We start from the raw sequence: 25,001 nt of genomic DNA, 5'->3' as shown, positions 1-25,001 counted from the left end.
GCCTCTGCCAGGACAGCGCCCGCGTGCACACAGCGCCCATCCCTCCGGCCATGGCTTCGCCTCCGTCGCCCTCCAGTGACCTACCTGGGGGCCGGGCGCATCTCCGGCCTCAGCGGCAACCATGGGGATTGTGGTGGGGCTCCGCCGAGCGGGGGACTGCGAAGAGGGTGACGGTGTAGTAACTGCCGTGCCTGTGTGTGCCTATGTGTGTGCCTGTGTGTGTGTGTGCCCGTGCACGTGAGTGTGTGCCTGTGTGTGCATGTATGTGTATGTGCGCACATGTGTGCATGTGTGTGTGCCTTGCGTGTGAGTGTGTGCCTGTGTGTGCATGTATGTGTGTGCGCACACATGTGTGCCTGTGTGTGAGTGCGCGCGCGTGTGTTGCAGGGGTGTGTGTGTGCGCGCGCGTGTGTGCGTGTTTGTGTGCGTGTGTGCCTGTGTGCGTGCGTGTGTGCGTATGTGTGTGTGTGTGCGCGTGTGTTGCAGGGTGGGTGGTCCCTATGTCCCTATTTAAAAGGGAGGACTGGCCCGGCAGGCATGGCTCAGTGGCTGAACATCAACCTATGAACCAAGAGGTCACAGTTTGATTCCCAATCAGGGGCTGCAGACGGATCCCCAGTGTGGGGTGTGCAGAGGCAGCTGATCCATGAACGATTCTCTCTCATCATTGATGTTTCTCTCTCCCCCTCTCCCTTCCTCTCTGAAATCAATAAACGCAAGTCTAATAAACAAATAAAAGGGAGGAGGACCGGCCGAAGACAACCATTTCCACCTGAAGCTTGGCAAGGCCCCAGGCTGGCAGTTGTCTGGAAGAGTTATAAAACTTCTCCCGGGAAAGTGCACTTCCGGGGGGAGGAGGGAGGTCGGCCATCGGGGAGGGCAGGGGCGGACACAGGGGTGCAAACAAAAACAGGGTCCCACGTTTGCAGAAGTCAGGCCGGGGGAGGGAGTGGGGGGGGACCGGAACACCCGCCTCCGCCCACGTCCTCCCCGCCTCCCGCGCCTGGCCTGTGGGCAGCCGCGCCGGGTGGGGGTGACGGGATGCAGACCCGCCCCACCTCTCCCCTGCCTCCCCTTCCCCACGGGAGCCAGGCCAGGGGCCCCTCCGGGCGGGCGGGCGGGCGGGCGGGCGGCGGTACCTCTCCGGCCGCCCAGGGGGCCCCGCGCTGTCGTCACCAACGCCTGCGGCCGCGGCGCGCGGACCGGGGCCGCGATGCGTCCCCGCCGGGGCGCGGGGCGCGGATCGGGGGCGGCCGCGGCGGCTCCTCCGCCCAGGAGCCTCGGGGGGACCCCCAGCCCCAGCCCGGCCCGGAGGCCTGCGGGGCCGGAGGCTCCGGGCAGGGGGCGGGGGCGGAGGTGGGGGTACGGGAGGATGGGGGCGGGCTGGCCCCTGATCGGAGGCGGGGGAGGGGGTCCCCACCCGCTCCTTCCAGGCCCTGTGCCCGCTGGCCTGGGGTGCGGTCCGGCTCGCCCCCGCACGTGGTGTTTTGGTTTCTAGAACTTTCATGCTGGTTTCCTACCCACCGGAGCCAGAGCCTGCGGGGTCTCTGCCCCTCCCGCGGCCTGGCCTCGGGCCCCCCCATCCCCCCCCGCCCCACCTCTGTCCCCCGCGGCCCAGAGGGACGGGCCGGGGGAAGGGATTCTGCCTCGCGGTTCCCCGGGACTCACAGGGCAGTGACTAGCCCGGGCCTGGTGTGCTGGCCCATAGCAGGCTCAGGGTGTCCCAGGACCGCGTGTTCCTATTTCCAGGGAACTGACTTGTGTTTTGAAACGACCTCTGATGGGAGCCAAAGAATCATTTTTCTTTTTCTTTAAAAAAAAAATATATTTTATTGATTTTTCACAGAGAGGAAGGGAGGACAGAGAATCAGAAACATTGATGAGAGGGAAACACCGATCAGCTGCCTCCTGCACACCCCCTACTGGGGATGTGCCTGCAACCAAGGTACACGCCCTTGGCCGGAATCGAACCTGGGACCTTTCAGTCCGCAGACCGACGCTCTATCCACTCAGCCACACTGGTCAGGGCCAAAGAATCATTTTTCAAGTCCAGGGAACAGTGGATAACTGCAGGGGCCACACCTGGTTCCAGCAAGGCCTTCCGGACTTTTCCTCCCCCGCCCCCCACAGTGATCCATCCCGGGGACGCCATCTTAGGGTGCCATCGTCTTAGGGCTCCTCTTTCCCAGAGGGCCCGGCCTAGGTCCTCTCGCTGACCTCCCAGTGGGGAAAGCCTGGCCGAGCGCCCTTGCTCACCGAGGATTCTGACCTGAGGATGCGGGCCTCAGAGCTCCACTCCCAAGCCGCTCTCACTATTTATTACTGGCATCTACTATCTTAGGAAACGTAAATGTGTCAGCACAAGATTGGAGAGGACCTGCCAGAATCTGGAAGCAGTGGTTCCGCTGGGACGTGGGGTTCCGGATGACCCGAGCCCTCGCATAGGCTGACATTTATTTTACGGAGCCTGCTACTGTGGCAGAGGGGGTGCGACTGGGCGCAAAGGATAAAAACAGCCCTGGCCTCCTGCGACTTAACTCTGCGTGAGGAGACGCTCCTTGGTCAAATAAGCACATCGATGAATTTACAACTACACATGGGCTCCGAAGGCCGGGGAACCGGTGGGGGTGGTCAAGAAAGGCTTCCTTAGAAAAGCGAGCTTGAGCCGAGATGGGAAGGAAGGATGGAGAGAGTTTACCCAGGCAAACGGGGTAGGGGATGGGGCAGTAGAGAGAGCCTCCCAGACAGGGAACAGTTGGTGCCAAGGCCCTGTGGTAGAAGAGAGTGTGATGCCGTCAAGAGATTGTAAGGTCAGCCCGGCCGGTGTGGCTCAGTGGTTGAGCTTCCACCTCTGAATCAGGAGGTCACGGTTCGATTCCCAGTCAGGGCACAGGCCCAGGTTGCTCACTGGATCCCCAGGAGGTGGCAGCCAGTCCAGGATTCTCTCTCATCGTTGATGCTTCTCTCTCTCTCTCTTCCTCTCTGAAACCAATAAAAATGTGTTAAAGAAATTGTAAAGTCGGTGTGGCTCAAGAACACAGAGCAGAGAGGAAGAGTGGAGGGAGAGGAAGCTGGTGAGGGGGGCGGGGCCAAACTCTCCTTAGCCCTTGTGGGTCTTGTTAAGGAGCAGAGAGAAGGCGTTAAGAGCTCTGGAGAGTGCTCAGGTTTGTGTTTTTAAAGGCTAACCAACCCTCGAGGGGGACAAGAGGCGGGTGGGTTTGGGGAGAGGAAAGGGGGCAGTTCTTTGCTGGAAGATGAGGGTGCAGGAGATCAGAGGACACATTTGAGAGATAGGATGTAAAGCTGATGGAACTTGGTGACTGACACTATGATGCGGAGGGGAAATAAGAGCATTTCCAGATTAGTGCTGGAATAAAATGAAAAGGAGAAAAAAAATGATATTTTTTTTGGAAACTGAAGCTGTTTCAGAATTGAAAGAAGTTTACATGGGAAAATTTAACCAGAATGTAACATGTTGAATTAGCACCTCACAGCAGACTGGCCATCCCTGGGTTGTTTTGAGACCAGACAATGGTGCCAGCACTTCAGGTCACCAGCAGTCTTACCTCTACCTAGGAATGTTCTGGAATTTTAAAGTTTTGCCATGGGCTTCAGTTGTAGACTGCTGTGGCAACCCAATTCCATTTGCTGAGCTGCCCGAAATAAAGACTGCCTCTCCCCTTTATCCCAGTACTTGGGTGGACACATGACTTGGTTCTGTCTAATGCCTCATATGCCGTGTCCTGTGGTGGCTTCCAGGAACCTTGCTCTCTTCTCTGCCCCTTTCTCCACCCCTGCTGCCTAAAATGAGGGTGCCCCCAGCATTGACCACGTGGTTGAGGTCACACGGAACAGAGCAACAAGACAGTAGGAGCCTGGGTCCCCTGCCCTGTGGGGCTATGTCAGCCCAGGACCACTGCCTGAACTCAACATGAAATGCTCCTCCATTTTGTTTCCTGTTGCTTGCAGCTGAGCCTGATTCTCACTGATAGAACCATCAAGCATTTGTCTGAAAACCTGTTGGGACAGAGAACGGGGAGGGAGCCTAACCCTTGGAGAAGCTGTGAAGACATTTTCATTGACTGTGGCCCGGGTCATGTTTAACTTTTTGATGAAAGCTCCAGGAGCCAATTCCAGCACATCATCATTACAAGAGTTTTAACAAAAGGTTGATGGAACTTGGGGGCTTAACAAGGGAGGAGTCACACATGTAATTACCTGTTGGAACGGCTGGAAAGGCACTTCCCCCAAACCTGAATAGGATGATTGTCTGCTACCAGACAGCTCAGGGCATCTTAATCTACACGTTACTGCCTCTACCTGGCCAGCCATAGGAATGTCATTGTCATTGTCAAATGTCATTGGGGAATCTGACAATGGACTCTGTAGGCAGAAACCCTACCCTTTGAAGTGTATTATCTCCACCTTGCCTTAGGACAAATTGTGTTAATAAAAAGCAAGGGTCCTGAGTCAAGGGAAATCTTTAGCTCCTTTAGCTGAAGCTCCTCTGACTCCCAATGCCTTTCAAAACTATCTTTCATCTCTGGACTCCTACTTCATCTATGCACAGCCTTTCTCCAGATTGCTGAACCCTTCTGAATGCTGGGACAAGAACCCTGGAGAGAAAGGGCTCTCTCTTGGGAATGAACGGCCTAAAGACCCTCATCTTAAAGGAGAAAGTATGGGCCCCTGAGGTTCTGGGTGTGAAGATCAGTGGAGACTTCCCCCGGCTGCTGACTTCATTAAACAGCACGTTTTTGTTCGAATTCTGATTAAGAACTTGCACGGATCCGAGTGGCCTGCCTCAACCCCAGTTTTCCCTGCATCCCTGCTGTTTCTATTCGCCACAGGGGAGGATGCGGGGTTCTCCAGGGACACGTGTACATCAGAGCAGAGCCTGCGTGTGCCTCTCCACGGGTACCCTCTCATGGAGACGCGCTGCTGTGTCTTTTGCAAATATTTTCTCCGTCCGTGGCCTGTCTTCTTCTCTTGACAGTTAATGTATTTTTAACTTCACAAAACCCAGAAAGTAGAACAAATGATCAAGGAGCAAAGTACACAGGATATAGCAGTTAACGAAGAGGAAAAAGGAGACTGGAAGGGGGGCCGCCTGGGCTGGGCAGACCCGCTCAGAACCAGGCGCTGCCCTCACGGAAGAGCCGTGTGGCCCGCTGTCCCTGACCCCCAAGCCTGGAGCTGCCGCTGGGAGGACCTACAGAGGCGTGCTGGGAGGACTCAACGCTGGGGTGTCCCCTCATGAGAGCCTGGCCCCAAACCGTGGGTCCCTGGAACTCGGGCCTGTTGGTCCCCACTACCTGACTCCCCGTCCCCACAGGGAAGGGTCCAGTCGCCATGTCCAGGCCCCCACGTGGGAGGCTCCGGGGAGGCCCCCCTCGCACAGGTCCGTGGGAGCCACCCTGCCTCCCCTCCCCCCATCACAGGCCATCAGACTACCAAACACGCAAAGGGAACATAATTATTTTATTTCATTTAAAACAGCAGGCCTTTGGCCTCAACCTAAATGGTCAGGGTGCTCAGTACCGTTTTGCACGTGCAAAGAAACCTCTCCCGCCACGTGGTGGCGCCACAAAAGAGACCCTTCTTGTCGTGGACGTGTGGGGAGCGCTGTTTGTAACCTCAGTCCGGGGCCAAGTAACAATCTTCATTAAAAAGTCACACCACACAAACAAAAACAACAACTCTGAAGCAAAAAGAGGCAGAAAGTGCCTGGTAAACCTGATTGAAAGACCAGGGGTCAGCCCTGGCCGGTGCGGTTCAGTGGGTGGGAGCATCATCTCGAGCACCTAAGGGTCTGGGGTCAGAGCACATACCCGCTCTGCGGGTTCAGTCCCCAATCGGGGCGCGTGCGGAGGGCAGCCAGTTCATGTTCCTCTCTCCCTCCCTCTCTAAAAACTAATAAAAAATAAATATATCATTGGGAGAGGATTAAAATAATAATGATAAAGACCAAGCTTCCGAGGGTGTCTGAGTCTACAGCACCTGTTCCAGCAGAGGACACGTCTGTCCCTGGGGGTGAAGATGGATCAGCATGAGGGACACGGACGAGGTGTGCGCTCCTGCCTCCCCCGGGGCTCTCCCCAGCCCCGTGTGACCCATTCCCAACGCCCTCCCAGCTGCCGGCTCTCACAGGCGATGCTGCTTTCCAGGCCTCAGGCCCAGGCCCTGGGACAAGCCCTCGTCGGCCACAGCCCCACCGCTCACAGCAACACCTTCACCAGCTGCAGCGCAGGTGGGCAGCAGGCGGGTGGACAGCACAGGTGGGCAGCAGGGAGGAGATGCCCGGTGGGGGGGGTGGACAGAAGCAGCAGCACAGCGGGGCTCCAAACGCTGGGATGAGAACTTGGGGGAGCACAGGGCACCAGCCATGCCTCCTGAGCCCCCGGCTCCCCCTGCTGGCTGTTTCTGACTGCAGCCTGTCTGGGTGAACTCCCGCTGAGCCTGGGATGGGGAGGGAGGGCTTGGGGTGAGGGCCCTTCGGAGCAGGACTTGTTCCAGCGACTTTCCCCGGAGGCCCGGCCTCGGCCTCGGCCGGGAACCACCTCCTATGCAGCGAGCAGCTCCCTGCCCGTCCGGCCTGGGAGTAACGTGCGGGCCCGGACGGGGACGGGCTGAGGCGTGACCTGAGTGACGTCGGGGACCCCGGACGCCCCTTAGCACGCCCTTTCTGCCAGGGGGCTGCCCAGCGCGTCCTCGGATCCTCCGGGGTGCGTACCTGCTGCTGGTTTTCAAAAAGGAACTCAGAGGAGACGGGAAAGGAGCGCTTTGGGCCAGCTCTGCAGACGGCCTGGCTTTCAGGGTCTCTTCCTGTTACAGACGCGGCTTTTCGGAGTGAAACAGGAACCCAGTGTGGCGGGCTTTGGTTTTAATCCAGACTCGTTTATAGGCTCCGAAATCATCCCGTGTGGCGGGGTCCTCACAGAGCCCCAGGGAGCAACACCTGTCGGGTAACTGGCCCCACTAAGGCTCCACCCACCCACTGTCCCCGCCCCCACCAGGGCTCCGCCCCCACTAAGGCTCCACCCACCCACTGTCTCTGCCCCACTAAGGCTCTGGACCCCAGAGGCTCCACCAAGGCTCCTGTGGTGACATCTAAGCATCTCCTTAGCCAAGGTCTTCTGTGACTTCCAAGAAAGTTAAAGGGCTGGCAGGAGAGCTACAGAACATAGTTACAGGTGCTTCTTTTAAGTCCTTTTTCTATTAAACGAAAGTTACCATCTGTGACCCATATGTCAATCCCCCCCCCCCCCCCCCCCCCGCCAGCTCCCAAACCTGCGCCTTCAGGGCGGGATCAGTAGTATTCTGGTCCCCTTTCCTGTAAGGACTGACCTAGGGGGTGGGCAGACCCCTCCTGACACGGCCAGCGGTGCTCACAGCACAGACCTGCCACCCTGGGCACCCCCGGGGGTACTCGCCACGGCCTTCCTCATCCCCGCCCCACAGCCGGGCCCTGGAGGAGGCACCTGCACTTGACGTGACCGGTGGAGGCCGGAGGCCGGGCTCTGGCCAGTGCTGGAAACTCAGGTGCCACCTACACCAAGGCTGGCACCCGGGAGGCTGGGAGGGTCCCAGGCTGCGGACCCTGGTTCAAGGTGCCTGGCTCTTGTTGGCTGGCAAAGCCCCCGCAGAACAGCCACGCTCCGGGGGCAGGTCCACTCCCTGACCCGCCGGGAATCTGCTGCACGGTATGCAGGTGGGGCCACCTCTCTGGCGCCCCCTGGCGTTTGACTCGGGAGGGTCCATGGTGCACGTAGCTCTTCCTGCTTTTCCCGCGGGGGTGGGTCCTCAGACTGTAAACAGTGCCGTGTGGTCCAGAGGCCGCTGACCTGGCAGTGATCGCGTGCCCTGGTGCCCTGAGTCTCACCGCCACCTCCCGCGGACCGACGCCGAGCACGCGGACACGGTGCGGACACCTGCTGCCGCAGGGCCCAGAGGTAGAAGAAGCTGGTGGCGGCCGCCCTCCACAGGCCTCAGGAGCTCTGACCGCAGAGGGCAGGCTCCGCTGCAGAGTGCCCGCCCCGCCCTGCAGCGGGTCAGAGCCGTGGTCCCGGGAGGAGCGCCCGCACGGACCCGGGAGGGGGCTCAGGTGTGCGGAAGTTCGCAGGGGTCCCCCCGGGTCCCCGAGTCCCCCGCCCCGGAGGCCGCAGAGGCCTTGGGCGCGGCCGGGCCCTCGGCGGGCGGCGGGGACCGGCAGCAGCAGAGGGAGAAGAGCCGGGTGCGGACGGCGCGGGTGCAGAGCACGAACATGATGCAGTTGGCGCCTCCCTGAAACGTGTTCCCGATCCCCTGCGGGGCGAGAGGAGGGGCAGGGGTGCGGAGCTGCAGGGGTCTTCAGCACACAGGGCGGGGGGGGGGGGCAGGTAGGTGCTGCAGACCCCAGACCTTACCCTGCACCCCGCTGCTATGACCCTGCATGTGGGCCGGTGGCGGGTTTGAGCCTGCAGACCCGGCCCAGCCCCGTCTCCAGGTGTCCCAGCTGGGAAGGACCCAGGAGCACCCCTCTCTTGGGCTCCTCCGAGGCCGCTGGGCAGCACCCGGATGCACACGCGGGGGCTGCCTAGAGCCCGCTGACCTTCCACCTTCTCTCCCCCAGGCTCTCCGCCTCGGCCGGCAGGAAGCCCTGCGTTGGCTGATGCACTGGGACGTGCCCACCCTGCGGGGGAGGGATCTGACACCGCCGCTGGGAGCAGCAGCGGGGGGGCGGGGGGGGGTTGGAGGGGTGCGGGGAGTGAGGGGGCGGGCAGAGCTACCTACATGCAGAACGACCAGCACCGGGGCCCGCACGGCCGGGGAGCCACACAGGGTCAGCGCGAAGCGCACGGTGCTCCAGACGCGGAGGCAGATGAAGATGAGCGGGATGAGCACCAGCTTCTTGTCCGCCATGGAGCTGTGGTGCTGGAGCCGGTGTGCCTCGGACAGGATGGGCCGGTACTCGGACAGCGCCTGGTGCTGTGAGGGACAGCCAGAGCGCCGTGAGCGGACGGGGCGCCCGCAGCTGCCCGGGTGCCGTCCTCCCAGGCCTGACTCGCAGGAGGGGGAGCAGTGGGGCGTGGAGCGCCTCCCCCTGCACGCTGCAGCCCAGGCTCCCAGCATAGCTCCCCCCTGCAGGAGTCCCGGCTCCCCTCCCAAGCCCAGATTCTCCCCGAACTCCGTTCTCCTCGATCCCCGGCCTGTGCCACATCTCCACGTGGATGTCTCACACTTGGGGACCGGCCCAATGGTCTCAGACTTCCTGCCGTTACAGGAGGGGCAGGGAGGAGGAGAGACGCAGAAGGCCAGCTCCGAGGGGCGCCCTGGGCAGAGCCGGTGGAACTCTGGGAGTCTTCATCCCGGAGCCCGGAGCCCCCCGAGGGCAGGGGGAACAGGAGGAGGTGGGCGGGCACCCCCTGGCCCAGGCAAGAACACAAAGGGGGCTTCGGGCCAGTGGGTAACCCTGCGGGTATCTCTCCAGCTGAGCCAGAGGGGCACAGGAGGGACGAGCATCCGGCCAGGTCAGAGTAAAATGAGAACCAGGAGTGTCCGTGCGGGTGGGAATCCGGGGTGAGGATCAGGTGTCACACAGCTGCCGGGAGCGCCCACACCCCCAGAAATGGCTGCGGGGCAGCAGTCTGCCCTGAGCGGCAGGGAGGCCCCTGGCTGCGCGTCCCGTCTGAGCACCCAGACCCTGCAGCGGGAGCCGGGAGGGAGGCCACATCGGGGTCACGGGCACCTGCCTTCCTGCTCTGGCCTCTGGTCACCGAGCATCTGTTATCGCAATGAGCATCTGTTATCACAATGAGCATCTTTATCATAACGACTCACACTCCTGCCTCTCCCTCGGACAGGATCCCGCTGGGTCCCCACCGCACACAGCGGTTTGGCAAGTAGATGCTCACTGAGCGTGCTCTGAGCACATGGCCGAGCCGATCGGCGGCGAGTCACCGAGGCCCTTCCTGGCGGCAGTCTGCCCGGGCCGGGAGGAAGCCCATCCTCACACTCAGAACCAGCAGCTGAGCCCAGGGAGCAGCTCGGCCAGCCCGTCACAGGAAGACCATTCTTTCCCGGAATCTGCGGCCAGCCCTGGGGTCAGGAGACGTCTGGCCGGCTGGCCCAGCGTGTGGGTGTATGGCCGCCTGCGTGCCTGCAAAGCGGACCAGCTGCGATGTAACCCAAATCCCCAAGGGTAAGGAGCTGAGTGACCGGTTCAGTAGGGTGAGGCCCGTGGCCTCCCTCCCAGTTCACTTACTGGGACACCCCTCACTCTCACCTCAAGTCCTCTCACCGCTGAGCCACCCCAGGGCTGCCCAGGAGGGGGCAGTAGAGGGCTGTGGCCCGGCACCCAGGCTGGTGCTCTCTCCTTGGGAGCTGAGAGGGTTTGGGGAGCCCTTCACCTCTGTCAGCCCCCCTTTCCTCACCCACAAAGCAGGAGTCCCTGGACCCGCTCCTGACAGGACCGTGTGGTCAGCAAACCAGACAGGCCATGACGCCTCCCAAGCTCTCCATCACTACTCCTGTTGTTCATCCTCACCCGAGAATATTTTCCCACTGATTTTTAGAGAGAGTGGAAGGGAGAGTGAGGGGCAGAGAGAAATACCGATGTGAGAGACACATCGATTGCTTGCCTCCTGCACGCACCCCGCCCAGGGCCGGGGAACCGGCAACCAGGTCAGTGCCCGGGACTGGAATTGAACCCGGGACCCTTCAGTCCAGGAGCCAGTGCTCTATCCACTGAGCCAAACCGGCTAGGGCTCTCCAATACTGGTCTGTCCCCTACGGTGGCCGAGCCCAAAGCCCGAGCTCAGGGCGAGCCCGCAGTGGGCACAGTGGGCCGGGGCCGCGGGGGCGGGCGCGGGCACCTACCGCCCTGTTGATGTGCTTCCGGATGAGGAGGTAGAGCACGGGCAACATGACGTAGGCCAGCAGCTCCCACAGCTTCCCGGTCAGCAGCATCCACAGGACACGGTCCTCCGCCTCCAGGTCGATCCAGCACCAGCCCACGGACACGTCCGAGGCGTCGTAGCCGATCTTCTTCATGGCGACGGCGGCCGCGGTGATGGCCAGGGGGACCCCCCAGCTGAGGGGTAAGCAGCAGAGGGCACAGCATCAGCCCGGCGCCCGGACAGCCGGCGGGGGGTGACTGGACGCTCTCAGACAAGGACAATCCCGCTCCCGAGTGTCCCCGGGGAAAAGAGGGGCGAGAGGCCTCAAAGCCCCGTCCAGCCCGCTCGGCCCACCCCACCGCCTACCAGCCGGCCTGGCCAGCCGGTCTGGGTGCACACTCTGATGGCTTGGGGCTGCCCGGGCAGGGAGGATGTGGAAGGGGATCTGGGCTTTGGGGGGTACATATCCCCCAGGTCCTGGGGGCTCTGTGGGGAGGGGAGCGCCTAGTGAGGGTTAAAGGGGCCTCTGAGGAGCCGGAGCAGCGCCAGGCTCACTTTTCTGGAGCTGAATTCGTATCCCCATGGCAATGGCAGGGGTGACCCCGAGCCTGAGCCCTTCCCAGCAGTCCGCAGGCCAGGGCCCCGTGTCCACGCCCCCAAGCGGGGAGGCAGGAGGGAGCGTGACCTCCTGGCAGTCACAAAGGCACAGAACCGTTAAAGGGTATGACGAAGTATCAAGGAGTTTGTCCATTTTAAATGCTTACTCTACCCAGTTATTTTTCTGGGAAGTTAATATACAGGGTGGGGCAAAAGTAGGCTTACAGTTATTACAGAAAATAATGCAATGATTAATAAATAATACAGCAATAAACTGTTATGCATACTCACAGCTGTAAGCCTACTTTTGTCCCCTCTTCCCCAATATATTATCTTTTAAAATATATATATATATTTTATTGATTTTTTTACAGAGAAGGAAGAGGGAGAGAGAGAAACATCAATCAACTGCCTCCTGCACACCCCCTACTGGGGATGTGCCTGAAATCAAGGTACACAAGTCCTTGACCGGAATCGAACCCAGGACCTTTCAGTCCGCAGGCCAACGCTCTATCCACTGAACCAAGCTAGGGCTTTAAGAATTACCTTTTAAAAACTCATGCCACCCTGAGGTTTTAGGACATGTCACTGCTAAGAGCCCGTGAGGGCGAGGGCTGTGTTGGTTCACTATTCTGTCACTGGATGGGGCAAAAGAAGGGCCTGCTGAATGAATGAATGAATGAATGAACGAACTTCGAGCCACTGCTTCAATGTTCACGGCAGGCACATTATTGAAAAGGAAGTAAAAGGCTTTTAAAGCTGCTAAAACCACAATCCTGCAGTTCTGTGTGTGGTTCCTCATCACGTGATGGGTTACAGGGCTCCCCCAAGGAATTCTGGGAAGGGAAAAGCACCGTGTATGTGTGAGTGTGTGTGTGTGTGTGTGTGTGTGTGTGTGTGTGTGTGTGGTGTGTGTGTGGGGTGTGTGTGTGTGTGTGTGTGAGTGTGTGAGTGTGTGTGTGTGGGTGTGTATGGTGTGTGTGGTGTGAGTGTGTGTGGTGTGTGTGGGGGGAATGTGTGTGTGTGGTGTGTGTGTGTGTGGTGTGTGTGTGTGTGTGTGTGTGTGGTGTGTGTGTGTGTGTGGTGTGTGTATGTGGTGTGTGGTGTGTGTTTGTGTGTGTGTGTGTGTGGTGTGTGAGTGTGTGTGTGTGTGGGTGTGTACGGTGTATGGGATGTGTGTGTGTGTGTGGTGTGTGTGTGTGTGGTGTGTGTGTGTGGGATGTGTGTGTGTGTGTGAGTGTGTGTGTGTGGGTGTGTATGGTGTGTGGTGTGTGTGTGTGTGTGGTGTGTGTGGTGTGTGTGTGTGTGTGGTGTGTGTGTGTGGTGTGTGTGTGTGGTGTGTGTGTGTGTGTGTGTGTGGTGTGTGTGTGTGTGTGTGTGTGTGTGTGTGGACAGTCACCAGGAAGGAGGCTGGGCTGGGGTGGAGGATCCCCAGTCCGGCTGGCAGGAGGCGCCGAGGAGGGAGGGACAGGCCGAGGTGCTCCCCTATAGGCAGCGTGGGGGTCCTTCCCCTTGTCCGGGTCCTGGGGGCCCTTACGGGGGGAGCGCGGGGTGACAGGCCACAGCCTGAGGCTGTAGGTGTGCTGCTGGAGCTCCAAAGGGTGCATTTCCTGTGGTTACTGGGTGTGCGGAGCCGAGTGTGCGCTGGGAGCTGCCGGCGAGGAGACCAGAGGCAGAGGGACGGCTTTGAAAGGGTGAGGCAGGGCTGACCGACCAGGGGCGGTTGGAACTAAGCAGATGGCAGCTCCCGAGGGGGCAGAGGCTGTTGGGGGAGGTACTGAAGGGGCAGGTGGTAGGAAGAGGGAGACCAGGGGCGTGGGGATGGGGGCGGAGGGACTGGCTGCTGAGCACCGACAGCGCAGGCTCCCCCGGTCCCAGCGGCAGGCTCTCCAGGAAAGCGCGTTTGCGTGCATGTGTGCATGTGTGTGCACGGGCACATACAGAGTCATAGTAAAGTGAGCTGGTATAAAACGTGTGAAGCACAACTTAGAAGAAACAACACACAAGACTTCTCGTGGTGAATTCCATGCACGGCCAGCGGACTCTCAGAGTGCTCCTATCCAGCGCTGTGGGTTACAGGCAAACACAGGAGCGTGGCTGTGCTACAATAAAGCTTTATTGTAACACTGGTATCCGCAGCCACGCAGTATCCGCAGCCACGCGCTGCATGGCTGCAGTCAGCACAGACAGTGGCTCTGGGTGTGGGGCCGGTAACAGGGAGAGGGGAGTGGAAGCAGGAGGCCACAGGGAATGGCCAGAACGGACTGGCCTTCTCGGTGGGAACAGATAACAACCTTCCAGAACTGAAGGAGTATTTCTTCTTTTCCTCCTGGTGGCGACACTGCTCATCCTCTCTCCTCGAAACACCCGGCTTCCTGCCTGCCCCCCCTCTCCGCCCCCCGTGGCTGCCATCTCTGCTTAAGTTCAGAGACAAGGAACAATTTGAAGCTTAATCTTTACTGATTAATGGATTCTCCACCACTTTCTTAAGTCCAGATCAGGGGTCCAGCAAACTGGGGCCCTCAGACCAAATCCGGCCCAAGGTCTGTTTTTTTGTTTGTTTTTTTATATAAAGTTTTATTGTAACACAGCCACGCTCATGTGTTTGCCTATTATCCGCAGCAGCAGCATTGCTGAGCCGCTGCAACTGAGATCACATGGCCCGTGAAGCTGCAAGGACTTACTCCCTGGTCCTTCACAGGACAGGTCTGCTGACCGCTGCCCCGCACAACCACCAAAACCATACGCCAAGCCCTGACCTGCACTGTCTGCCAATTCCCAAGGTGCAACTATCCCCACCAGCGGCCACGTTCAAGCCAGCGAGCCATCAGCTGGGATTTCCGCTGCACAGACACAACCACGCCAACAACCTCAAGTGCACAGGCCAGCGTGAAATGCAGTGAAATAATCAGGACGGAATCAACATTGAGTTATTTTAATTTTGTATAATCACTTCCTTTTAGGTTGGTATGATCTAATGTTTAATAACGGCGGGACGTAACAGCTCACAAAATGCCCTCCGATGTGACCCCTGGGTCCAGCAGCTGGCTGCAGGACACGCATGTGGACGGAGAAGCAGGGACAGGGGGCTGGAGAGGCCACGTGAGCTGGAAGGCACTCCACAGGCCTGTGTGACACGTTCCTGCTTTCCCGCGACGTGCACTTGTGATTTCTGACACTGCCACCTACCGGGTCTTTATTCCTCCACAAAAGGCAGTCACCCCCCAGACAACACGCCAGAGCACGGGGGCATCGCGTCAGACCAGCACCGGAGAGTGCCAGGGCCTTGCGTTGGTTTTGACCTAGAAACACGTGGCAGGAGGCTGCCCTGATGCTCAGAGGCCTGGGGGTGGGGGGTGGGGGGGGGGTTCAGAATGGCCAGCAAAAGGTCCTGCCTCCTCAAGACACCTGCGACCCACATTTAAAAATATATATATGGCCAAAACCGGTTTGGCTCAGTGGATAGAGCATCAGCCTGCGGACTGAAGGGTCTTGGGTTCGATTCCGGTCAAGGGCATGTACCTTGGTTGTGGGCACAGCCTCAATAGGGGGTGTGCAAGAGGCAGCTGATCGATAATTCTCTCTCATCGATGTTTCTGGCTCTCTATCCCTCTCTCTTCCTCTCTGTAAAAAATCAATAACATATATTATTTTTTACGAAGAGGGGTAGAAACATCGATGAGCAAGAAACATCGATCAGCAGCCTCCTGCACCCCACCCCTACCCCAAAACTGGGGATGTGCCTGCAACCAAGGTACATGCCCTTGACTGGAATCGAACCTGGGACCTTTCAGTCCACAGGTTGACGCTCTATCCACTGAGCCAAACCTGTTAGGGCTGCGACCCACATTTGACCCTGAGAGTGTGAAGCTGGCAGCAGAGCTGGGCCTGGGAGGAGAAGGCTCAGAGGCCACAGGCCACGTGCAGGGGATGCAGGGGAAGGCGCTGGGGGCGGGGACGTGGCTAATGCCGGTGGCTGATGAGGCCCCTTCTCTCCACGCCCAGGACTCAGGCCGAGGGGGAGCAGGCCGGGCCCCTGGACGGAAGGAGCCTGAAGAACACCCTGAGCAGAATCCCCACGTGGAGGGGCCCCGAGGCCTCCCCCGCCCCAGTCCTCCTACCCCCGCAGAGGTGCCTGGGTCCCCGCTCTCACTGTGTTTGCCTCACCACTGAGGTCCAGCAGCCCCCCACCCCTGCCCCGCCGGAGGCTGTTGGGCTGAGCTGTGGCACCTGGTTCTCCTGTGTTGAGGAGCTAAGCGCCAGGCCCCTGGGAGGTGGCTGTGGTTGGAGAGGTCTTTAAAGAGGTGAGGGAGGCGGGACCCTAAGCCCAGCTGACCGGTGTCCTTCCGAGGAGACAGAGGACCCAGGCGGGCAGAGGGACAGCGATGCAGCGAGGCGAGGGCAGAGGCCTCAGGCAAACCCACTGCACCCCTCTCACGTCCAGCCGCCAGGACTGAGGGCCACTGTTGTTTAAGATGCTGGGACCCTGGGTTAGGTAAGACCCAGGACACTAACACCGAGGTGTCCTGAGACAGGCTCTGGGCGGAGTCACAGCCTGGGGACCCCACCTCCCACCTCCAGAGGGGAAGGGATGGGTGGGAAATACCCTCCCTCCCCCCCCCACACCCTGACTGCCAGAGCTGGGGTGGGGGTGGGGATGGTGGTAAACTGGCCGAAGGCACTCAGATCTGTGTGTGTGTGGGGGGGGGGGGGTGGTGGTGGTGGTGAGGAGCTTCGCTCTCTCGGAACTGGCGGCCTTTTTGTTGTCGGGTCTCCGGGGAAGGGGAACGAGACGAGCAGGAGGGGCTCAGCCGGCCCGGTGCCTGGCATTTGGTCCCCAGGCCCTGGCATTTGTCAGCCGGCCTCCAGGCGCCGGGCCCAGGCCGGCGGGTGCTCTGGGCTTCCTCTGAGTTCCCGGCTCTGCCCCGGAGGGACCTTCCCAACCTCCGCCACACAGCCAGGGCGGGGACACCTGGGGGACAGAGCGCCACTTCCACTTCCCCTCGCAGGCAAGGGAGACCCCGCCCCTGCTCCGCGGGTCAGCCTGCAGGGGCTCAGGGCCAGCCTGCAGGGGCACAGGGTCGGCCTGCAGGGGCTCAGGGCCGGCCTGCAGGGGCTCAGGGCCGGCCTGCAGGGGCTCAGGGCCGGCCTGCAGGGGCTCAGGGCCGGCCTGCAGGGGCGCAGGGCCGGCCTGCAGGGGCTCAGGGCCGGCCTGCAGGGGCTCAGGGCCGGCCTGCAGGGGCTCAGGGCCGGCCTGCAGGGGCTCAGGGCCGGCCTGCAGGGGCTCAGGGCCGGCCTGCAGGGGCGCAGGGCCGGCCTGCAGGGGCGCAGGGCCGGCCTGCAGGGGCGCAGGGTCGGCCTGCAGGGGCGCAGGGCCGGCCTGCAGGGGCGCAGGGCCAGCCTGCACGGGCTCAGGGTCACTCCATAGCTGGCCCCACGGCTGCTCACCCTCCTACAGGCCCTGCGGGCGGGCGGAGGCCGAGGGAAACAAAGGGGCCTCGCCCCTCCCGGCCTCGGCTGCGCTGTGGGAGCCTTGAATGTTAGCATCACTCAAAAAGCCTTTGAGAGCGAAACCGTGAGGCCACAATGTGCTGATTTAGAAGCTCCGGGAGCGGACAAGGGGCCCAGGGGGAAGGCAGCTGCAGTGGGAGGCCTGCGGAGAGGGCTCACGGGCCTCAGGTCTCTTTGGGGAACAATGGGCACCAATTGTTAGTGTGGAGGGAGGGGTGGGATGTGGGAGAGGGTCAGGGGTCAGGGGTCAGCCACGGCCAGGCCACCAGGCGGTCACTGCGGCTCTGGCCGAAGAAGGGGGAGGGGCGCCCAAAGGAAGTGGTACCCCCGCCCGGCACCACCTGCAGCCTGGCTCTGGCGGGCACCCGGCCTGTCCTGCGGGGGGTCAGGATGGGCAGTCTGTCCTTACCGGGGGAGGGGAGGGGGGAGGTTGGCGCCTCTGCCATCAGCCTGGGGAGGACACGGTCGCGCAGTGCAAACTACCTGCCACAGCAGAGACCCCCGAAACCGTCTGGGGGCAACAGAAAAGCCAGGTCCGCGCCAGGAGCACCCCCATTCACAGGCCGCCTGCCTGGCCCCCTCGCCGGCCCCCCCGCAGCCGGCTTCCAGTTAGCGCTCAGAGGACCTTCCCCTTCAGGGTCCCGTTTCCCCTTTTCTCGGATCAGCACTTCCCGCCCCAGGAGGAGTGTTGATGGTGAACTTGGGGCTCCTCCTCCCCAGACTCCTCCTTCCTCCAGGACGGCCAAGCACACTCCAGAGGGTGCGGCCGTGGGCCGGGGCACAGGCGGCCTGTCCCTGCCAGGGGTCATGCCCGCACCCACGCCCGCCTCAGCGGAGCCAGGAGAAATCCTAGGAGCGCCCAAGGCGGCAGCCTGGCCAGCACCCTGTACCCCTGCCATGGCGAGAGGAGGCGCCCGCCCGCCCTTCCCTCAGGCTCACAGGACGGCGGGCTGAGGCCTGGCACAGGGGTGGCCCAGGGCCTGCAGGTGGGGGCCGGCTCCCTGACCCAGCAGGACCCATCCCCACGTCCCTCGGGAGCAGCCCGCTGGTGGGGGGGCGAGGGGGGGGCTGCTTTAGAAAGGAGGTCACCTCCTGGGGTCACGGGATGGGCCAGGCCAACGGGGCTGATCTTAGGGGAAGGGAACTGACCCCACACCCAGCAGCTGCGGCCTGAGCTTCTAGCACTTTCTTTCTGTAAATATATTTTATTGATTTCAGAGAGTGAGGGAGAGGGAGAGATAGAAATATCCACGATGAGAGAGAATCATGGCTTGGCTGCATGCCCCCTACTTGGGACCAAGCCCGCAACCCGGGCATGTGCCCTGGACCGGAATCGAACCCAGGACCCTTCAGTCTGCAGGCTGATGCTCTATCCGCTGAGCCACACTGGCCAGGGCCCAGCATTTCCTCAGGTGAGGACTGCAGCCGGTGGCCACAGATGCACATGCGCATGAACGTGTGATGCAGGGCGTCGGTACCAGGCTCCGCAACAGAGCCGAGAGGACTGACTACGGGCTTCCCCGGACCTGAATCTCCCCCCCCCCGCTCCCCCGACGGCCAGCAAGTGCGCTGCCCGGGACTGTGCGCGGGAGTCTGAGAGCAGCAGACGCTCCCTCCACAGCACCTCTTCCTGACAAAGCGGAACACGGTAATGCAGCGGAGGCCGGGCTGGTAACGCCTGGGCCAAGCGATCACAGGAGCGAGGCGGGAGGCACAGCCCCAGCCGCGGGGGAGGCAGAGAGGACGCTCCTGCGAGGCTCCTGCCAGCGGTGCGGCCGGATGGCCGGGCGCCGGGCAGAGGCGCTGCCACAGGAGAGGGCGCCCCTCCAGAGCCAGCGCGGGGACCCCGAGAGACGGGGGAACTGTCGCGACTGAGGCTGAGGGAGTCCGCACACAGGCCACACTCGCTCTGCTGCCGCGGACAGTGTGACAGGACTGGAGCCTCAGTGAGGTCCACAGCCCTGCAGCACGCCGCTGGCTACCCCCCTGCCCCTGGAGGCCTATGTGGTCCTTTAAAAAAATAAATACATATGGCCCTAACAAGTAGGCTCAGTGGATAGAGCGTCAGCCTGCGACTGAAGGGTCCCAGGTTCAATTCCAGTTCAAGAGCATGTACCTTGGTTGCGGGCACATCCCTAGTGGGGGGTGTGCAGGAGGCAGCTGATCAATGTTTCTCTCTCATCGATATTTCTAACTCTCTCTCCCTCTCCCTTCCTCTCTGTGAAAAATCAATAAAATATATATTTTTTAAATGTATACTTTTATGGAGGAAGGAGAGAGATAGAAACATCAATGATGAGAGAGACTCCTTGATGGGCTGCCTCCTGCACGTCCCACACTGGGGATCAAGCCCACAACCCAGGCATGTGCCCTGACCAGGAATCGAACCCTGACCTCCTGGCTCATACCACTGAGCCACAGCAGCCGGGCTCTATGTGGTCCTTGGAGACTGTCCTTGTCTTCCAGAAACACACACTCAGGGGCATCAGGGCTGCGACTTACTCTTAAATGTTTCCAGAAAAGAGAAAAAAATAGAAGAAATAACTGGAGAGGACAAAGGTGACACGCTACAATGTTCATAACGGGGGAAATCTGGAAAGTTAAAAATATCTCACTGTCAAATTATACCTCAAACTAAAAAATCAGTGTCAAGGCCAAGAGACAAGATGGAACTGTAACAGGACTGACCTTGGCGATCGAACCTGCGCCGTAGGCATGTGCCCTTGACCAGAATCGAACCTGGGACCCTTCAGTCCACAGGCTGATGCTCTATCCACTGAGCCAAACCGACTAGCACTATCAAACCACTAAAAAAAAAAAAAAAAAAGGTGTACAGAATTCACAGCCGGTAATGGCTACAATGCCCGCGGGCTGTCTGAAACACACTGTGCCCTCTCTGGTGGACACTGAGGTGGCTTTTGAACCGTCTCACAAGCTCCTCTGCACACACAGCTTTGCGTGCGTGTGGGATTGTCTCCTCGGACTAGGTCTCCATAAACAGGATTACCGGATCAAGGGGTGTGAGCCCAGTGCTTTCCACAAGATCACTCCGAATTACATCGCCAAGAACAATGCGGGGAAATACCGGCTCCAAAGGCATTTAATACGTCCCTATTCTGCTTCGGTACATTTTTCTTAATTCAGTGAGAAAAATGATACCTCAAATGTTAAAACTCGCATTGCTTTGAGCACTAACTAATGGGGCTAAATTTTCCCCATCTATTTACCAACCTTTACAGTTTGTCTGAATGTGGCTTTTGTCCACTTACCAGGATATCTGTCAGTTTAAAAATAATCAATTCATAAAAACTCTTTTACGGAATATAGTTAACAACCTTGGGTGCTGTCATATTTTAGTTTTCAAGACCAGAGATTTGAGTTGGATGGACTGTTATCTGAAATAGTAACAAGTGGTGACAGTATAGCCCAGTGGTTGGCAAACTGCGGCTCACGAGCCACATGCGGCTCTTTGGCCCCTTGAGTGTGGCCCTGCGTTAGAACCACTTCTTCAAAATAGATTTGCCCAGGCCAAAAACCGACTTCTGTGCATGGGCAAAGAAATTTCAATCGCACTGCTGCACGTGGTATTTTGTGGAAGAGCCACACTCTAGGGGCCAAAGAGCCTCATGTGGCTCGCGAGCTGCGGTTTGCCGACCACAGGTCTAGCCAGTGTCTGAAGATGGCATTTCTCACACCAGCAGGCACTTAAGCAACAATCCACGGATGCTCAGGGCCCAGTCAGGTGTTAGCCTCCAGTCCGGAGGATCTCTGTCCACAGATGAACCTGTTAGACGGGTCTGACCGCTTCTCTCCGTCCAGTAACCCTGCTCCCGCCTCCGCCTCCGGGGGGAAATGCTGAGTCCTTTCCAGCGTGGACACAGCTATTTCCGCTCCTTTTTCTTCTAAGAAGCAGGTGGATCCCGTTCAACAAACTGGAGGAACAGGGTCACCTCTTCATGGCGGAAGGGGACACACCGACCTCCTCAGGAAGCTTTCCCAAGCATCACGGGAACCCCCTGAAGCGGACAGAAGAACTCCCGACTCGGGCTCCTTAGGAAAGCTGTCTTTTCTGTAGGAACTACTGCATGCACCCAGCTTATCTTTAAATATATATGTTTACACACACACACATATATTTAAATATATATATATACACACACACACAGACACACACCCCAAGTGGCCAGATTATTATGATCTCTGAATGCATAATAATCTGGCCACTCAGTGTGTGTGTGTGTGTGTGTGTGTGTGTGTGTATGTATTAGAGGTCTGGAGCATGAATTCGTGCGTGGGTGGGGTCCGGCCAGACTGGCCAGGAGGAGGAGACATGGCAGTTGGCAGGCCTGCCTGCTGGTCAAACTCCTTAGGAATCGGGGGCTTAGGGTATTTGGCAGGTGCTGATGGGTGGTTCAGTGCTCAGGAATGTCTGGCTGCAGGTGGGGTTTACGTCTGTCCATCAACTGGAGGAAGGGAGGATCTATCATTGCATATTAGCCTTTTATTATATGTGATGATACACACTGAGTGGCCAGATGAGTATGTGCTCAGAGATCATAACATTTGGCCTCTCAGTGTGTGTGTGTGTGTGTGTGTGTGTGTGTGGTGATACAGATAAGCCGGGTGCAGCAGTTCCTATAGAAAAGACAGCTTTCCTAAGGAACCTATACATGGTTCGGTATTTTTAAAAGAGTGCGGAGAGAGAAGAGACTCTTGCCCAGAAAGCCTCGGGTGCCTTCTCAAGTCCACGTGAACCCTGGCGCATGCACTGCCCTCACCCACCCAGCCGGCCAGGGCTCGGTCTGTGAATGGACACGGAGGCCGGCGGGGTGCTGCCGGGGCGGGAAGACAGACCCCTGTCTGCGGCCCCTGAGCAGCGGCGCCCTCTGAACGGCCGGCTGCAGCTGGGCCGGAGCAGCTGAGCCTGGGACATTTGTTCCCGGGCACCAGCTGGCCTCCCGCCAGCAGCTCTGAGAGGAGGTCAAGTGACTCTTGCAGTCTTGTGACCTCACTGCCGTGACCCAGGTGTCTCTGCTGAAGTGCTGACTGTCCTGGGCGCTGGAAAGCACCCAAGCGTTTCGCAGAGCGGGCCTATAATTAGGGCCTATAATTAGGCGGTCGTTGGGGCTCTTATCTGCGGAGGGAGGAGAGGAAGTGCCTGGGAGAGTCCTGTCTCCCTTCGGGGCGGGACGGCCCCGGAGTCTGAGTCCGGGAGCGACACCGGGAGGGAGGGAGCGGGAGCAGGGACTCTCCCTCAGGCGGCGGGTCCGTGAAGAGCCGCCTCCACGCCAGGGCAGGGCAGGGCGAGGCTCTCCTCCCCGGTCTCAGATCCGCTGGCGGCCTGTGGCCCTCCTCCAGGCCAGCCGCTGCCCCTGACCTCAACCTCAACCTCAGTGTTGCTCAACTCAGCCAGTCAAGCCCGTCCGGGACAGAGATAGCAACAGACAGGGGCCGAGGCCCGGCGATGAGCGGAGAGGAAAGACAGGAGTCTTTTGTAAACGGCACAGCGGAGGCACCGCGCTGGGCAGGGGCTGGCGGGACCCGCAGCCCCGGAGCTGCCGAACGCACGGCTCCCGTGGGGCAGGGTGCAGAGAGGCCGCAGGGGTGGGGAGGGAGCTGGCAGGCCCTGCCACCCGGGCAGCCCCCTAGCCCATCGCCCAACCTGGGGTCCAGGGCTTCCCCCGCGGGCAGCACAGGGGTCAGAACGCAGGGAAGCGGGAGCCAGGGACCCAGCGTGGCCTCGGCTCTCCAGGTGCCGCTCAGTTCCCAGGGCGATCGCTGGGGGCCAGCGCTGGCCCTCCTCCCTCCGGGGCTGAGCCCAGGGGCCCCCCTGATGGAGGGAGGCAGAAAGTGGGTGCTCACACAGGTGCCCCTCTCAGACAGCCTGACCGTCCCGCCAGCCGCAGGCTGCCCCGGGGAGGAGCGCACGCACAGGCACCCCCTGGGATCTGACCCAGACCAGGGCCCCGAAGGGCGCGGGCCCGGGGCGGCCACCCACCTGACGACGTGGAAGGCCAGGAGCAGGCGGCCGGTGCGGGGCGCGCGCGGGGTGCGGACGATGCTGAGGTACAGGTAGAGCGCGATGGCCACGGTCCAGAAGAAGGAGCTGGTGTTGGCGAAGGTGGAGAGCGCGCCCTGCAGCACGCAGTCCCACGAGGGCCCCGGGAAGTCCCGCAGCACCCCGTAGAAGTAGGAGGCGGCGGACAGCAGGTCGGCCAGCGACAGGAAGAGCAGCAGGCGCCGCGCCCGGCTGCGCAGGTCCGGCCACAGGGCGTGCGTAGCCACCAGCAGCCCCGAGCCCAGCGCGGACAGCACGCACGACAGCAGCACCACGGCGCGCTCCGACGGCACCAGCACGGTGGGCGGCGCGGGCGGCGGCATGGCCGGGCGGGAGGGGGCCGAGGGCGAGGGCGCCACGAGCACAGAGGCTGCGCCGCCAGTGCGGCCACCGCCGCCGCCGACTGTGCACCGACCCGCCAGCGGCTCCGGTCCCGGCCCCGCGCCCCGCCCCGGCTGCTGGCTCCGCCTCTGGTCCCGCCCCCGCCCTCAAGCCGCGCCCCCGCGCCGTTCACAAACCGCCCCACGCCCTGCCCGCGGCGCCTGGCCACGCCCACGCCCCGCCCTAGCTCCGCCCCGATTGCCAATCACGCCCACGCCCACCCCTTAGCCCCGCCCCCGAGTGCCAGCCCCGCCCACGTGCCCCTCGAACAATTTCACACCCCGCCCCTCCCTGCTGCGCCCAAGTCCGGTGGGTGGTCGGGCTTCCGGACCTGGAGCCCCGCCCTCCTGAGAGGCTGCCCCTGCCTCACCAGATGGCTGGGACGCCTGTCCTGGGAGCCAAGGACTTGCATTTTTAGGGCTAATATTACCTCCCATCCTTCCAGCCAGCATGCGTGTGTGTACGCGCGCGTGTGTGAGTGTGTGTGTGTGTGTGAGTGTGTGTGTGTGTGTGTGTGTGTGTGTGTGTGTGTGTTGGGCGGGGGATGGAGGCATTCCTTCCACTGGTAACAAAAATACACTTGGGATCCTCCTCCCCTAAGCAGGGTACAGAGTGTCCACAGGGTGTGGTGGCTACTCCTCCCGGGAGGGGGTGTGACCATTTTTCTTACAAGGAGCACACTATCTTAAAAAAAAAAAAAAATGAGTCGTATAAGTGTAATTTTTAAAACAAAGAAGCCATTCCAATTTATTTTTTAAAATAATTTCATATTTTTAATTGAGATATACCTTACCATAAAACGGGCACTTTTCAGTGTACAATTCAGTAGCTTTTCATGTGTTCACAGGTTGGTGTGACCATCATCGTTGTCGCAGTCCACAACATGGTCATCACCCTAAGAAGAAGCCCCATTAGTGGTCACTGCCCATCTCTCTCCCCTTCTCCCTCCCAGCGCTTGGCAATCTACCTTCCGTGTCTACAGATCCGCCTGTTCCGGACAGCTCACAGATGGAATCAGACTTCCGTCACGGGCCTCTTCCACACAGCATGTTTTCAAGGCTCATCCATGTTGTAGCACGTCTCAGTGCTTTATTCCTTTCTATGGCCAGACAATATTCCCTCGTGTGGATAGACCACCTTTGTTTTCCCATTCATTAGCTGGTGGACATTTGGACACTTTTTAGCTGTTATAAATAAGGCTGCTATGAACATTTATGAATAAGTTTTTGTGTAGACATACATTTTCAGTTCTCATGGAGTGAAATTGCTGGGTCCTATGGCTACTCAATGTTGAACTTTGTGTGGCTGCACCATTTATATTACTATAGCAACAATGTCAAATTTGAATTGAATGTCAAAAAAGCAGATGGTCAAGTGTTAGGAGAGTGTGAAGACATTGGAAGCCTCATTTCTCCCATTCTGTGGGTCACCTTATCACTTTCTTGGTAGTGCACTGTGAAGTACAGAGTTTTTATTTCGTCCATGTCCACATGACCTGCTTCTTTTCTTTGTTTGCTGGGCTGTTGGTGTTACTTCTAAGAAACCATTGCCTCATCCAAACTCGTGAAGATGTACAG

At 59.8% G+C, this 25,001-nt stretch overlaps 1 protein-coding gene across 4 annotated transcripts in view; it reads right to left on the bottom strand.

Moving 5' to 3' along the window:
- LOC311618333 (G-protein coupled receptor 157-like) overlaps positions 1-23,466 on the bottom strand; it is a 37,143-nt gene extending 13,677 nt beyond the window's left edge. The window contains exons 1-4 of one of the 4 annotated variants that reach the window (XM_084875812.1): positions 22,984-23,466; positions 10,858-11,071; positions 8,773-8,967; positions 5,463-8,304 (exon numbers count right to left, since the gene is read on the bottom strand). In XM_084875812.1, the coding sequence (XP_084731938.1) occupies positions 8,101-8,304; positions 8,773-8,967; positions 10,858-11,071; positions 22,984-23,366 (996 nt within the window). In that variant the 5' untranslated portion in view covers positions 23,367-23,466 and the 3' untranslated portion in view covers positions 5,463-8,100. Of the gene's footprint in view, positions 1-84; positions 201-1,139; positions 1,176-5,462; positions 8,305-8,772; positions 8,968-10,857; positions 11,072-22,983 lie in introns of those variants that run through there. The other 3 variants (XM_084875813.1, XM_084875810.1, XM_084875809.1) reach the window with 3 other exon arrangements.
- Positions 23,467-25,001: the final 1,535 nt, after the last annotated feature.

Source organism: Pipistrellus hanaki, assembly GCF_964339955.1.
Source record: "Pipistrellus hanaki genome assembly, chromosome: 2".
In the NCBI taxonomy this organism is placed as follows: domain Eukaryota; kingdom Metazoa; phylum Chordata; class Mammalia; order Chiroptera; family Vespertilionidae; genus Pipistrellus; species Pipistrellus hanaki.
This window is presented reverse-complemented; position numbering and strand designations above follow the sequence as displayed.